Here is a 17,127-nt window from a genome sequence, read left to right on the forward strand (position 1 = left end):
AACTCTGTTTTTATATATATTTTTTAAACCATAAAACCAACTTTCACCGTTAGTTTTCTTTAATTACCTCATATCCCACCCAAGTGAAGCAGAATTTCATTTTTTAATTTATTTTTAAGGTTTTGTATTAGTTTCTGTATTAGCTTTTTGGTTAAACTCCACTTGTGTGTGTGTGTGTGTGTGTGTGTGTGTGTGTGTGCATTTGAAATATCTTTTTTAGTGGCTGCTTTAGATACTGCATTTATATCTTTAACTTCTCACAACATGCTTGATACTGTACAATTTCATGTAAAATAAAGGAAACTTGCAAAAATATAGGCCCATGTATTTCTAGTACTTATACTTTATGCTATAATTTTCATATGTTACATTTATTGTTTAGATCCTGTAATACAATGTTATAGATTTTCCTTTAAGTAGTCATATGTAACATAAAGATAGTAATAGGAAAATGTAGTCTTTTATATTTACCATCAGTGCTCTTCATTTTTTCCCTGAATATTTCCAGATAAAATAGCGTCAGAACTCAGTTAATCAGAAATCTCTGTCCTGTTCTTTTAACATTAGCTGGGCTGCTTGGACTCTGCTACACACACACATATTTCAGAGGTCAGCCAGAGATTTAGGCAGAGTGAATATACAGAATTTGGAGATGCCCTTCTATACCCCCTTTTTTTTTTTTTGCGGTACGCGGGCCTCTCACTGTTACGGCCTCTCTCGTTGCGGAGCACAGGCTCCGGACGCGCAGGCTCAGCGGCCATGGCTCACGGGCCCAGCCGCTCTGCGGCATGTGGGATCTTCCCGGACCGGGGCACGAACCCATGTCCCCTGCATCGGCAGGCGGACTCTCAACCACTTCACCACCAGGGAAGCCCTATACCTCCTTTTTTAAAAAAAATTTATTTATCTTTTGGCTGCATTGGGTCTTCATTGCTGCACATGGGCTTTCTCTAGTTGCAGCGAGCGGGGGGCTACTCTTTGTTGCGGTGCACGGACTTCTCATTGCAGCGGCTTCTTTTGTTTCGGAACACCAGCTCTAGACACTAGGGCTTCAGTAGTTACGGTGCGTGGGCTCAGTAGTTGTGGCTCACGGACTCTAGAGCACAGGCTCAGTAGTTGTGGCGCATGGGCTTAGTTGCTCGCGGCATGTGGGATCTTCCCGGACCAGGGCTTGAACTGTGTCCCCTGCCTTGGCAGGTGGATTCTTAACCACTGCGCCACCAGGGAAGCCCCTGTACCTCCTTTCTGGAATTACACACCACCCCCACCCTCCAGCCCCCCGCCCTGCCTCCTTCACTTTTTAGATCTCTGCTGTCCAACAGAACTTTCTGTGGTGATGGAAATGTTCTGTAATCTGCACCATCCAAAATGGTAGCCACTTGCTACAATGCAGTTGTTGAGCACTTGAAATGTGACTAGTGCAGCTGGGAAATGAAAATTTTTTATTTTAATTAATTCATTTAAATATGAATATTCTTGGGCTTCCCTGGTGGTGCAGTGGTTGAGAGTCTGCCTGCCGATGCAGGGGACACGGGTTCGTGCCCCGGTCTGGGAGGATCCACATGCCGCGGAGTGGCTGGGCCCGTGAGCCATGGCCGCTGAGCCTGTGCGTCCAGAGCCTGTGCTCCGCAATGGGAGAGGCCCGCATACCGGAAAAAAAAAAAAAGAATATTCTTATTTGTCTAGTGAATATTGTATTGGACAGACTGTCATTGTAGAAAGTTCTGTTGAATAGCATTGTTCTAGACCCTGAGGTAATCTTGAACTCTATCCTCGTATTCATTCCTCAGCCAGTAATGCTCCAGGTTTCAGTCCAGGTTTGAGCGACCCCCACAGACTAGTGCTTTCCCTTTTCCCTCGTGTGTACTCCCTTCCAGTTTATGCCTGATTTTGATTCCTCCAGAGCTTTCGAGTAGTTGTGTGTGTGTGTATTTACTAGAGTTTATAATTATATCTGCATCCAATAAGAGTTGCTTCACCATTACCAGAAGTCGAACTCTGCCTCTTAACTTTTAAATCATTTTAGCAGTGATCTAATTTTAAGGAATTTATTTTTTGTGCTTTGTTATCAGAATTTGCTTGCCAACTACTTATTATCCTATCCCCTTTAACCTTACTAAAAGTAGCACTAACCTAAGCTTACTGAATCTTAATATTCTGAACTTGATATTCCCATCTCAGATATGCTAGAATTTAATGGAATTCTTCAAAGTAATAAATGCATATCATTGATAACCTGTTTGGTGTACCTTGCCTTTTCTAGGTACCTGAAAAGGTTTAAGGTGATGAAGATCAAAGTTCTGAGAAGCTGGTGCCGTCAGATTCTTAAAGGACTTCAGTTTCTTCATACTCGAACTCCACCTATTATTCACCGGGATCTTAAGTGTGACAACATCTTTATCACTGGCCCTACAGGCTCAGTCAAGATTGGAGACCTAGGTCTGGCAACCCTGAAGCGGGCTTCTTTTGCCAAGAGTGTGATAGGTATGTTTCAGGTGTACCTTGCAGTCTCACTGGCTTTCTGACATTCCTTTTATTTAGAAACCTGACCTTGTCAGAGCTTTTATTATGTGAAATAAACCTTCAGAAATTCAGAGCTTGAACCCAGGAAGTGATGTGGAGTTCTCTATTTCTTTGCCTCTAGAATCATCTTGAAGACCATTGTTGTTTTGTAAAGTTATATGAAGAGAAGTAAGGTGAACTTTGCCTACAAAACATTATGTAATAATTGTTAACCTTACTGAGTCATTTCATTGATACTTAGTATCATGTACTTACTTATATAACAGATAAAGTATGTTACTTTCCCCATAAAAGAAATTGAATTTATATATAATTTAGTTTCTGAAGAAGTCTGTTGGATAGATGTATATTCAAAAATATCTGCCTATTAAAACTTTATTTTAAAATGTGAAAATATGATGGTTCATTATCAACTTTTTTTTAACTCCTACTCTTCAGAAGATATACCTGAAACAGTTTTCAGCCTCAGTACTATTGACACTTCGGGTTGGCCAGCTCTTTGTTGTAAGGACTGACCTGTTCATTGTAAGATGATTTAGCAGCATCCCTGGTCCTACTCACTGGATGCCAGTAGCATGCCCCCTTGCCCACTTCCCCCCAGTTGTTACAACCAAAAATGTCTCTGGACATTGCTAGATGTCCCCTATAGGGCAAATCATCATTCTTGAGAATCACCGATCTATACAACATTTCTGTCCTTTCAGCCTTTAACTGTTGAGAGTTGTAGCTGGAAAAATAATTTAATGCTGATTATTTTATAAGCTTTCACTTTCTGAGGAGGGTATGACAATTTGAAAACTTGAAATCTTCACAAACACTCTACTCTCCCCAAAGGTGATGACAATAACAACAGCAAGAAAGCCATTCTTTTTTTTTTTTTTGTGGTACGCGGGCCTCTCACTGTTACGGCCTCTCCCGTTGCGGAGCACAGGCTCCGGACGCGCAGGCTCAGCGGCCATGGCTCACGGGCCCAGCCACTCCGCAGCATGTGGGATCCTCCCGGACCGGGGCACGAACCCGTGTCCCCTGCATCGGCAGGCAGACTCTCAACCACTGCGCCACCAGGGAATCCCAAGCCATTCATTTTTAAGTGGGCTAGAATCCTATGTTTTAGTAAGAAAAACATTGAACACCAGTAATTTGCACATCCTTACAAAATAGTGTTCCTGGGAAGAGTTATTTAAAGATGAATTTCCTTTTTGCCCTCCTTATAGGAAACAGTTCTTTGATTGTCTTTGGCATCTTAATCTCTGTCCCAAGAGGGTTTTTTCTTATTTCTTTTTTTGTTTAAACCATAGTGTGCAAGCCTGTTCTTAGAAATGTCCTATAATTTGAGGTATTCGGGCTTAATTTCTTTGGAAACATTGGAAACCTGGTGTGTGGAATCATACACTCACTCTATGCTCATAATTCAGTCTGAGAACTCAAGTGCAGACCGAATTATTTGTGTGTGTGTCTGTAGGATGTGCCTCACTACACTTCTTACATCTGCAGTAGGTTTGTGTACTGCAGGGGGGGGTGGTAAGTGTGTGAAGAAAAGGGCTCTGGTGAGTGGCCTTTATAGACAATTACAGTTTATTTTACCGTTTTAAAAATGTATTGAATATCTGTTTTTTACTGAAAAGCCGCCTTAAAAGTGAAACTGATCAGATGGAATGTTAATGGCAAGAGACTAGCTATTATATGAATGTTAACCTTACAGCTACCATACAGTAGGGGGCAGACAAGGATTTTGATCTTTTTTAACCCATCATCCTGTCTTACAGGTAGATGGCATTATATCTGCTTTATTCCTCAGTAGTCTCTTACCTTTTCCTTCCGTTTGTTTTCAATATATCAGTTTATCTTTTATGCAAGGCTCTATTTTGACATTGTATAACACTAATCCATTTGAAACAGTAAATAAATAGACACTTGATCCTACGCCAGCTTTTATAAAGGAGTTGTAGTGTAAGATCTATAACATATTTGATGGAACAGACTAAGACGATTTCTTTCCTCTCCCCCCACCACCTACCTACCTTTCTTTCTTTTTCCTCCCTCACCTCTTACCCACTTCCACTTTCTTCTCTCTCACAGGTCAACCCCTCTGCTGTTGCCCTCCCCATGAATCGCAGCTTCTCCTCACACTGAGTCTGAATCATTCTTTTAATTTAAGGTACCCCAGAGTTCATGGCCCCTGAGATGTATGAAGAGAAATATGATGAATCCGTTGACGTTTATGCTTTTGGGATGTGCATGCTTGAGATGGCCACATCTGAATACCCTTACTCCGAGTGCCAAAATGCTGCACAGATCTACCGTCGAGTGACCAGTGTAAGTCTTGTCCTAACTGACTGGTGATCTTAGGCTAAGAAGCTGTATAACATCAAACCGTGCAAAAGGGAACAACACTAGAAAGCATCACATGGAGTTCACCGCTCATCTGTGTCTCGTGTCTCCTCTTCTTATAAGGACTGGTCAGATTGAGCTGTGGCCACCCAGCTCCGGGTTGACCTCATTCTAACTAATTATACCTGCAGCGATCCTATTTCCAAATAAGGTCACATTCTGAGAAACTGAGGATCAGAATTTTAACATATCTTTTGTGGGGGGGGCGGGCGGGGGACGCAGTTCAACCCGTAACAGTTCATGGGTTCATCCAACAAATATTTAAGTCTCTATTATGTTCCAGACTTCTTTCTAGATCCTCTATTATGTTCCAGACTTCTTCTTTCATGGGTTCATCCAACAAATATTTAAGTCTCTGTTATGTTCCAGACTTCTTTCTAGATCCTAGGTATTGAATATTATAGTTAAGTAAAACACAAACCTGTCTCTCAAGAGCTTATTACTAGGCAAAGGAGAACAAACAAGTAAACCAGACAGTTACCATAGTGTATAAAAGCAGTTATTCTAGGGATAGGTATGTAACAGAAGCACATAGAAGTAGTGCCTAATTGAGTTTGGACAGGTTAGGAAAATTATGTAAATAAATAGGGAAAGACTAAGAGTTGCATGTGAAAAATCTTTGTATGTCTACAGTTTGAAAACAGGAAAAAGAAGAGACAAGGGATAAGGGAGGAAAGTGAAAGTTTAGACTATACTTGAGCACTGGGGGAACCATTGCAGCCGCTATAAGACTTGGTAGGTGTCGTAGGAATTCCCTGGCGGTCCAGTGGTTAGGACTTCGTGCCTTCACTGCCAAGGGCCTGAGTTCAATCCCTGGTCGGGGAGCTAAGATCCCACAGGCCACGAGGTGCAGCCCCCGCCCCCTGTCCCCCCCAAAAAAAAGACTTGGTAGGTGTCATAAGATCAGACTTAAATTTTTAAAAGAGTTTTCTGGCTGCAGAGTGGAGGATGGATTTATGAGGAAACACTAAAAAGCTGAAAACCCAGTTAAGTGGCTATTGCACTAATCTGAAGGAATAACCGATAGACTGAAATAAGGAGTTAAAGTAGAGATGGCCAAAGTGGATGGACAAGAGATTGATTTTCTTTATGAATTTGAATTCAATTAAGCTAACGTGTTCTTTTCCACCTAATATTTATGAAAACAATAATAATGTGAAAATACCCTTTGTAAATACATATCTTCTTAAGGAGATCAAACTGAATATTAAACCTGATTAAGAGGTTAAATACATTAAATTTTAGGACTATAAAATATACAGTTTGTACGTAAAATGGTTTGTGTAATTTATTTACTAACTTACTGTCTATAACTTCTTCACTCCATCACACTCTAAACCAGGGATTAGCAAACTATGATCCATGGGCCAAATCCAGCCTCCTACCCATTTTTGTACAGCCATGAGCTAAGAATTCTTTTCACATTCCTAAATGGTTGAGGGGGAAACCAAAAGAAGAATAATATGTGATGACCTATGAAAATTATATGAAATTCAAATTTCAGTGTCCATGAAGAAAGTAATGACACAGCCACTTATTTGTTTCTGTATTATCTATGTCTGTTTTCACATATTACAGTGGCAGAGTTGAGTAATTGCAACAGGCTCTGTGGTTCAAAAATCCTAAATTATGTACTGTTTGGCTCTTAACGGAGAATGTTGCTGACTCCGATTCTAAACACATGACACCAGAAAGAGAAAAACAAATATCGTATATTAACACATATATGTGGAACCTAGAAAAATGGCACAGATGAACCGGTTTGCAGTACAGAAATAGAGACACAGATGTAGAGAGCAAACGTATGGACACCAAGGGGGGAAAGTGGCAGGGTGGGGTGGGATGAATTGGGAGATTGGGATTGACATATATACACTAATATGTATAAAATGGACAACTAATAAGAACCTGCTGTATAAAAAAATAAATAAATTTCAAAAATTCAAGAAAAAATCAAACACATGACACCAGAACTTCTTAAAAAATTCTCCTCTGAAGAGTACTGTAACTAATTTCTAATCTGCAAAAGTGGTGATAATGTTCTACTAGAATGCTATTAGCCTCTGTACTTGGAGTAGGCAGGAGAATCTCAGTGTGAGCAAGTAGTTACTTAAATTATTAGCTCTGATAATTTGTGGGCAGTCTTTTCTCTCTCTTAAGAGTAGAACTATCACTTTAATTCTGTGGCGAAAACATAACAGGTTTTAATGTAACACCCATTTTTCACTGGCCATATTTATTCTTTCTATTGCCTAAGAATAAATAGCATCTTAAACCCAGTACTACTGCTTGAGGTGATCATTCTGGATTTTAAACACAAAGACTTATTAACAAATATCTTTTATTTACCTTCCAGCAGTACTGAATGTTTTGATAGTGAATAGACCAGAAGAATGAAGTATCCATCAGATAGCCATATATTTAAACATTCTCTACTGTCTCTCAGCCACCAGCCTTCTTGTGGGTCTTGCAATATTTCTACTTTGAAACTTGGTAGATTTTGTTGTGAACCATCAGACAGTGCTTTGCTGTTAGAGACACTGCCTAGGCATTACCGGGTTGTCTAGTGATAGGTGTCTCTAATTAATCTTGTGAATTCAATTCCTGACTATTTCTCTAAACAAATAAAGGTTTTTACTTAAAATATCTCGAGGGATCATGGAATTTTAGTTTCTTTATGTAAAATGAAGTCTAAAAAATAACTCTGCTATTTAAAGAAATAAAGTTATAAATTATATGGTAGGACTGTTTTTTTTTTGGCTGTACGCGGGCCTCTCACTGTTGTGGCCTCTCCCGTTGCGGAGCACAGGCTCCGGACACGCAGGCCCAGCGGCCACGGGTCACGGGACCAGCCGCTTCGCGGCATGTGGGATCTTCCCGGACCGGGTCACGGACCCACGTCCCCTGCATCAGCAGGCGAACTCTCAACCACTGCGCCACCAGGGAAGCCCTGTTTTGTTTTTTAATGCAGAATTTATGGGTGACCTGTATTAAATTTTACCTTGTTTTATACCTTACCCACCAAATATGTTTAACTGGTTAAATATAATGACTGTATAGGATGAGTAGGTGAAAAATAGTGTAAACCCTATTGATTAAATCTACTCACCGGAGGCTCAGGGCTAAAAGCAGTGTTCTTTGGCTTCAGACTGTCAGACACAGCACTGCCATAAAATCAGATAAAAGTTTATATAAGCAATAATTTGATAAAAGTAAAGAAAACAAATTAATTTGATTTTTAAGATAATGCATTTGAGATACTGTCTAATCAACAAATGAATCTTTATTTGCAAACACAAACTCCAGCTCACTTGAGAAGAAAATCCCCTTCTCAAATGAAAAAAGTGTTTGGCGTTAGTTTAATAGACCCTAGAAAGACCAATATCACTGTTTCCATAGTCTTAGTGTAGTATTTACCCTTTTTTCAGTTTGTCAATGGGTTGTGTTTTTTTTCTTTTTTAAGATAAAGTTCACATACCATGAAATTCTCCATTTAAATCATTTGAAGGTGTAAAATTCAGTGGGTTTTAGTGTATTCACAGTGTTCTGCAATCGACACCACTAATGCCACTCCATCACCCCAAAAAAGAAACCGCACACCTGTTAGCAGTCACTCCACATTCCTCTTCCACCCAGCCCCTGGCAAGCACTAATCTACTCTCTGTCTTTATGGATTTGATTTGCCTGTTGTGGACATTTCATACGAATAGAATCATAAAATATGTGGCCTTTTGTGTTACACTTTGTTTCTGTGTTATGCTTTGATTTAGCGTAACCATTTTTAAGGTTTATCCATGTTTTAGCATGAATCAGTACTTCAGTCCTTTTTGTAGCTGAATAATATTGCATTGTATGAATGTAGCACATTTTTAATGTTCAACAGGTTTTATTTCTTTCTATTTCTGTAGTTTCTTCCTCCTTTTCTCATTGTTTAAACTGTTTGAACCTATAGCCACCCTCACCTCTGGAGAGGAATTGGGAACAGGAAGGATGAAATATACAGTGTTTTAAAAGGTATTGTCCTAGAGCCCGACTTATTAAATCTTTGTTTATAGTTTTGTGTTTGTAGCATAGCATATGGCACATTGTAGGCACTCAGTGATACTTTGAAGAATAAATGATTCAATTAAAGGAATCCCAGATATAGTCAAGTTAGACACTATGTCAATTTGGGACAGTTGAGTTTACCCTGCAAAATAAGGTCACCTTAGAAATACTAAAATTATCCTACTAACGTGGAATTGAATAGTAGCAAGTAGAAACTGATACAGTTTATATATGTACATATACAATATATTTTTGTAGAATGGGAAAAGCTGTTTGGTACAACTAGAGCAGAAAACAATAACTTTAATAGAGTCAAAATTCCAGGACTAGAAAGGCATTTGAAAAAGTCATCTATTCACATGCTCTTCCATCAGTTCTCAAATCACTATTGAGATCTTTGCTGTGCAAAGTGCAGTCCCCACAACCAGCAGAATTGGCATCCTAGGACACTTGTTATTATAAAAATGTAAAACTTTGGCCGCGTCCCAGACGGATTGAGTCAAAACCAGCATTTTACAAGATCCAAAGATGATTTGTGTGTACATTAAAGTTTGAGAAGTGTGAGCTACAACAGTGATCACCTCAGGTCCCTTCCAGTTCTGTATACCTTATTTTTGGTTAAATTAAAAAAAAAAAGGCTAAATATTGTATATCAAGCATTATTTGAATAAATTTTTGTTCCATTGTTCATGGAACCTTTTTACTAGCAACCAAGTTGACTTAGAAATCTAACCCTATTTAATTGCATTTTTTTCTGCCTATTCAAGAGTTGCTTTTTAAAAACGCAAAATAGTAAGTCAAGCCGTGGAAAAGCTGGAATAAAAAGCTTGAGGAGTTAAGTCAGTTGGAACTTTTGGAACCCTTGGTCTCTGAGGATACTGCAGGCATTTACTTGTTCTTTGTTTTTCCTCTCAGCTGTGAAAACTGAGCTCTGTATTATCTACAGTCCGTTATTCTGTACTTCAGTTATTATATTTCTTATCTGGGAAACTCTGTCTTGGTTTCACTAACCTCCATTCCCATCTTCTGGCTTCCAGTGAAGAATAAAAAGGGCTATGTCCTTTTTTAATTTTCTGAAGTTTTTCTCATGTTTTGGGTGCTGAGATAAATGTGTGGGGAGTTTACCTTGATTATACAATGATTTATATGATTGTATAAGCATTAGTGGTGACTCTATTGAAATACACCTTGAAGTATTGTACTTTCCCTTAAGTTTGCTTTGGGTGTAAATTGAACTAATTTTTTAAAGGATATGTCAGCATTGGTCTGCCTAACGATTGCACATTTATTAAGGAAACATGTTTGGTTATCCATCGAGAGATCATCAAACTCCCTAGTGCAGACTGCCCCCTGCCACTCCAGATTCCTGGTTTCCATCCCAGATCTACTATGCTCCGCCTGTTTACCAATAGTAGTCAGTGAACTGCCCCCTCCTAAACTCACAAGGCCTCCTATGGGTTTGGCACTATCTTAGAAATGGGATACAAAGAAGAGTGTTTAACAGCCTAGGATTACTTTTTCAGGTTTGAAGATCACAGAACTCTAGTCAGTTGAATCATAAACTCTAGTTCTCAGTTTCTTTTCAATTTATTTTAACGATTATTCACTTACTTAACAGCCATTAGTTAGGTGTCTTCTGTGTGCCAGGTTGAGGATACAGCAGTGAACAAGATATATGCTTCAGTGTTCTTTCACCTTCTTGTAGGGAAGGTAAACATTGAAGTAGTAAATATAATAAAGCACGTGGATTTTATAGACATAATGAGGTACAGGGTTTTGATCTCATTGAGAGAGTCAGAGACAGTATTCCTGAGAAAGTTGGTTTAAATTGAGAGCTTTATTGGCCTGTGTCAGGGATGCTAAGGCAGATCTGTATGAAGGAATGAGCCAGTAACCCCGGTCATCTGGAGCTCTTTACCAGAAATATTTCTAGGGTTTTTTTTTTTTTTTTTTGGCTGTGTTGGGTCTTCGTTGGTGCACATGGGCTTTCTCTAGTTGTGGCGAGCAGGGGTTACTGTTTGCTGCGCTGTGCGGGCTTCTCATTGTGGTGGCTTCTTTTATTGCAGAGCATGGGCTTTAGTAGTTCCAGTGTGCAGGCTCTAGGGAGCGTGGGCTTCAGTAGTTGTGGTGTGCAGGCTCAGGAGCCGTGGCACATGGGCTTAGTTGCTCCACGGCATGTGGGATCTTCCCGGACCAGGGATCAAATCCGTGTCCCCTGCATTGTCAGGCGGATTCTTAACCACTGCGCCACCAGGGAAGTCCTAGGATTCTTGAAGAAAGTCATGCCAATATTGTTGCCCCTTCAGTATTTCCATCATACTCAACCTCTGTCTTATTAATATACTATAATGATAATTATATTGATATTAACTGTTGTCCCCGCCCCCATGAGAACTGAGCGTCTCAAGGACAGGGGTTTTTTTCCTCTGTAGACCAGTTCACTACTACATGTCTGGCCTTGCAGTGGTACAGCTGCCATGTAAATAGCAGATGATAGCAGTGTAAATATTAACACATATACATCCTATGTCTCAGACATCGCATTAAACACTTTGCATTATTATGTAATTTAATTCTTCCAACAAACCTCATTGGGGGTGGTTTACTACTACTGTTGTCTACACTTTAAAATAAAAATCTGAAGCCCAGGATGGCTAGCCCATGATTACATATCTAGAAAATAACAGAGTTATTCTGTTATTCTGATTCCAGGTCCCCTGCTCATGTCAAAATTCTGTACTGAATTCATAAATGTCTAGTACAGTGTCAGTCTGTGACCTGAGGGCATTTAAACCTGTCTGTGTAAGTGCCAATGTGAAGGGGTAAATGGGTAATGTACTGGCTTAATAACTATATTCTATGGTGCACTGATAAAGAACTGTTGTGTGTCATTGTTCTGCACATGCATTTCATTCAGGTCTCAGAGAGGCCTTTCCTGCCCATCCATCTAAAACAGTCTTAGGTGTGCACACACTTTACTTCTATCCCCTATGGTTTTATTTTTCTTCATGGCTTTTATCACAGCCTAACAGTGTTTATCTAAAGCCCCAATTAGAATATAAATTCTGTGGGTTGTGGGGGTTTTATTTGAGTTGTTCTTGGCTGTTTTCCTAGTGCTTAGAGCCTGGCAGGTAATAGGCACTCAGTCAGTGTTTGCGAGATGAATACACGAATACAGAACTATAGGGAGTGAGACACAATGTTGCCTGTGGAGGAAATGGGCTCTGGAGTTGGGTCTGCTTGAGTTCAGATCCCAGCAATGTCATTTCCTAGCTGAAACCTTGGGCAAGTTAATTAACTTCTCTGAGCCTAAGCTGGTAATGAGGATTAAATGAGAAAAGTGCCTAAATCAGTTAGCAGTCAGTACTTATTAGGCATTGCCATTATTACCATTAACATCATTATGACATGCTTAGTAGTGAAATAAGTTGTCTCTTGTTCTATTCTTTTACCTAGCAACATTCAACAAATAGCAGTGTTTAAAATGTGTTTAATGAACTTAAAATAAAGCCAAGTTTTAAATGAGTGAAAATGAGCTCACATTTATTTATCATCTTGCTTCTTGCCAATCACCTTGCAAAGTGCTTTACATATACTATCTTATTTTAATCTTTTGTATTTTGATAAGTAGATAATACCTTCATTTTACAGGTGGGAAGACAGATTCAGAGGTTAAGCATTTTGCCCAAGGACATGAAGGAGAAATACTAATAGTAGGGTCAGAAATCAAGCCTCTCTAACATAACACTAATACAAACCTTAAAATGTTTTCCTTTTCCTGTTTCTGTTTTGTAAACTTTTTTCCCTAGATTTCAAGGGAAAAGAAATTTAGGGTACGTGGGTAGCATAAGTCTAAGATTGGTGTCACAGGTTTGAGCCCCTGTTTAACAGGGTTCATGATCCCTGTTCAAAAGAGAAAAACTTATCTTGAAGTTTTCTGCCATTGGCAATGAAAAGATCCAAATAAGAGTAGTAATGTACTTAGCACAATTTTTGTCTGCTATTAAAAGAATAGAAACTATGGTAAGCAGTGGCATCAGTTTTTTATGTGGAGGATAGTGCATTTGAGATTGGAGCAGTACACAAGCTTTCATGTATCCAGAGAGTAATGAGCCTTGGGGAGTCATGAGGTCAGCTAATTTCCTTGGATAGAGCTAGTTGGATTTGGTAGGGAGTTTGAAGAGGCTTGTTTTCCAATGGGATCATAAGGTATGTTCAAATTCCTGTAAACTAATGGTTCATACCAGTAAGAATCTGGCTGAATCCAGCCTCATAACAACCAAGTTAGAAATAATGGGGATTTTTAATTACTTTGTTTGTGTAATTTGACTTTGTCACTGATTCCATTAGCCTTTGGATTGCAAGGTTTGAACATTCTGTCTGGGAAAAACAGAATCAAAGCAGTTGGGGTGAAATTCCTTTTGGCTTTTATATAACAGATTGCATTTCACCCTACTTTTTTACAGAAACAAGTGAAGCTGATTCCTAATTATAGATAGGGTTTGAAAAGTTGGGAAAAACTTCGTATTTTTTTCTTTAGCAGTTGGATTTTTTGTGTGTGTGTGATATCCCAGAGATCTAAATCCACTGGAATTAGCTGAAATGATTCCTTTATAAATTTTATTCCTACTTCCATCCAACAAATTTAAATTATACACATAAGAGAAAACTTGGTGTATCATAGGGTGTATCTTAGGAACATTTTGCATGATTTTCAAAGTCATTCTATTACTGTCCTGTGATTTGATTAATATTAAAGGGTCTTAATCAGACCATTAATCTTAAACCAAACAGTTGGGTATCATTCCCAACATTTTCGGTGCTAAAAAACAATTGTGAAATCCCTATTTCAGAATTTCACAGAAAAGCTAGTTTTACTTATCCCAACTGAATGTTGATCTATAATTCACACAGCATTAGACTACAGAATAAAAACTGATAGGATATAGAGAGATGGTTTCTGCTGTGCTTAAGTAAATTATAATAGTATTGAGTTTCTTGGTATCTTGTAAATAAATTATATGCCAGAAGATTCATACAGATACTTTGTAGTTGCCACCTTCTCTCTATGTGTGATTTGAGGTATACCTTGAAAGAAGGGTAGGACTCAGTTGACTGAAAAAGGGAGCAGTAGAAAGAATATTCTTGTGAAAATGTGCATTAAGTATTCAGTGAAAAAGTAACTAATTTGGCTGGACTTATTTGGGGGGGATAGGAGCAGAGAAGTAGGTAGAAGTTGACTTGTGAGGGCTTCTCACCCCAGATTAAGGAAATTAAAAGCACTATAATGTGGGCTAGAAGTAACACTGAACTAGACATTGTTGAATCTGGATTCTAGTTTTTGCTTTACCATTGACTAGGCCCTTACCCACTAGAATATAGGCTCTATTTGTTGTATTCTAGGTGCTGAAGGTAATGCAGTAAATCTAGTAGGTGTCTTATACATACTAGACTAGACTGGACATGACACCTCGTAGATGCCAGTGAATTAATGAATTAATTCCATCTTTGACATGGCATTAATCTCTTTGATCTACAGTTTTCTCATTTGAACAAGTTGGGACTCTAACTCAGATTCTTTCTAGATCTGTGATCCTGTGGTCATCTTGTAGGTGTGGAGAACTGTTAACCATATTTGAGTAATGTGTTGTGAGTTAAATGATGTCAGATGATTGGAGATGGTTAAATGTCAGATGATTAGATGAAGCCAGATGATTGAGCTGGCCACAATGTAAAATACAAATTGGAGAGAATAGAAACAGTGAGACCCATCTTAAATTGGTCTAAGTTTAAAGAGGTGAGGTGTTGATAATCTGGATTTTGGTGGTCACAGTTGTTATGCAGAAGAAGCAATGATTTTGAGAAGTAACAAGCCAGTAAAAATCTCATTTTGTCCAACCAGAGATCTTTGGCTTTTGGAGGGGCAGTAGGAGTACTAGCAGCAGAACTATATATGAGCTGTTTTAAACATTTCTCATTGTTTAAAGAGCTCCTAGAGAATAATAGTACTTAAATATTGTGGGAGAAGAAGCATCCAAGAAGACTAAGGTTTCTATTCTGGAAATAATGATACCATTGAAAGAAATGGAGGAAATCCAGAGAAAGGCACTGACTTGAAGAGAAGGAAGAAGTAGAGTTTAGACATATAAACTGTTAACATGTATGTGAATGGTATTTTTATTGTATACATTGAAAACTTTTCTTTTGATATATAAAAAAAGGCTCATCTTCATAGATCTGGATATTTGTGCCTACATTATACCACTGTCCAAAGAAAGCTGCCTCATTTTTGGTTTTGTTTGTTGCACAGTAAAGTTTAAAAACCTACTCATGTGTTTATGTCTGATGAACCTCTGAAGCAGGGAGCGTGGTGCCCGTTTTCTGGCTCTTCTGTTTTCATTTAGCTTAGCATAGTCCTAAGCAGCTTTGGTCAGACACTTAAGTCAGAGGCATTGGTGGACCGCATTGCTGTATTTATGAGCAATAGCTGGCATCCTACACTGCCTACTTAGTGTACTTTGTAGTGACAAATTGTGTTGAGCAAGAGATCTGTGGCAACTACTTTGAGACAGCTTGTTAGAAATAATAGTCATTTCTAGCCTTTAGAGTAGAAATAATCCTACCAAATAACTTCTAAGCCCTTATCCTCCTGTTACTGAGTAATTAAAGCCTTAGTACCCACTGTCTTGATGGGGATTCAGGCTTACCAAATTACAAGGGATAGCACTTTGTTATGTTATCCATTATAATATTGCAGTGAACAGTGCTTTTTCTACCATCTTTGTTAATGGCATGAAGAAAAACCTTTCCTTAATCACTAAAATCAAAGTAGTAGTCATTTGGCTCCATGAGATCTTCCTGGCAAATAGAAATGTCTTTAGGTAGATCTTCATATTGAGGCTTTTAATAATAGGAGGGAACGGAGAAGGATAAATTCTTACCACTTCTGGGTGATAAGAAGCTGTTCACAGCTATTTAATTTTTTTTTAACGTACCATGAGACAGTGGTAAGGCAGTTTACCTTAATGTCACCACTTTTTAAATTAGGTTAACAAGAACTATTATGCTCACTTTTCAAGTGAGTTTAAGGAATATGGCCCAGGTCACACAAACTTGGTGCATGAGAGGTTGAACTAGGAACTCATTCCCAGTATTGGGATTTCCTTGTCCAGTGTTTTTTTGGCTGTATATTCTTAGTTTACATTTTGGTCATTGAATTCGTTCCCCATTTTCTTTTAAAGCATAGTTTCAACATGATTAAGGGGAAGGGGGTGTTTAGATAAACAGATTTCTGGTGTAGGTTTTGATGTCAAGGAGGCAGAACCTGTGGACATAATGGGTGGAGCTTTGAGCAAGTAAAAAAAATCTTATTTTGCTTGTTTAGGGATCTGCTGCTGTTGGAGGAGAAGCAGGAGGAGGAGTAGCAGACTAAGTTTCCTTGCTGTTTGGCATGTAGTTTTGTTTAAAGGGCCGATCTAGAATAAGTACATTGTTGGCTCAGAGGAAACTTATGTCTGAGAGTTGGGGAAGCATGGCTAGTGTTAAACAAGAAACGAAACTTCAGCCTGATTTTGATGTCTGCCTTGCTTATGCTGTGGGCTAAGTTACTCTGTCAATTTACATCTTATATATTTCCCCCCTCATTTTCCTCTAACTATAACAAGTCTATTTTGCCTTTTCTGATGGATTTTACAAAGAGAGATTTTTGTTCAGTGTTTGTCATCGTAAATTCTCATTGCTGCTGCTGTCCTCAAAAGGATTGTGTGAATGAGGTGGGTAAGAATATCCAGTGTATACAAAAGGTATGTTGTAGCCATTTGATGATACGTGTGGAAAGTTTCAGTTGAAGTATTGAGAGTGTTTAGTTCAGAATGCTTTTTAAAATAAGTTAGTTTTGTAGTTTAGTTAACTTACACAACATTTTGTATGAGGAGGAAGGAGACTTTTCTCAATTCTGAATGGTTAGGAAAAGTTTTGCTCTAATGAAAAGGAAAATGTTACCTTAACACATTTGAAACGTAAGTTTTTAAGAAGCAAGTGCTGACACTCTTTAAGAGGTAGAAGATTGAACCAGAGAATACTATATTATGACTCACTTATATTTTTATTATGACTCACTTTTATTATTCCAGCAGATTAGTTGCAAACTATAAGTATATAGAATTG

At 38.6% G+C, this 17,127-nt stretch overlaps 1 protein-coding gene across 23 annotated transcripts in view; it reads left to right on the forward strand.

Annotated features, from left to right (window-relative positions):
* The window catches only part of WNK1 (WNK lysine deficient protein kinase 1), a 135,623-nt gene that overhangs the window by 66,157 nt on the left and 52,339 nt on the right, over window positions 1-17,127 (forward strand). For 22 of the 23 annotated variants that reach the window (XM_079937354.1, XM_079937373.1, XM_079937365.1 and 19 more), the window contains exons 3-4: window positions 2,264-2,484; window positions 4,682-4,839. In XM_079937354.1, coding sequence (XP_079793480.1) covers window positions 2,264-2,484; window positions 4,682-4,839 — 379 coding nt within the window. Of the gene's footprint in view, window positions 1-2,263; window positions 2,485-4,681; window positions 4,840-16,308; window positions 16,734-17,127 lie in introns of those variants that run through there. The other variant, XM_079937360.1, reaches the window with a different exon arrangement.

The sequence above is a fragment of the Stenella coeruleoalba genome, assembly GCF_951394435.1.
Source record: "Stenella coeruleoalba genome assembly, chromosome: 11".
Classification (NCBI taxonomy): Eukaryota; Metazoa; Chordata; class Mammalia; order Artiodactyla; family Delphinidae; genus Stenella; species Stenella coeruleoalba.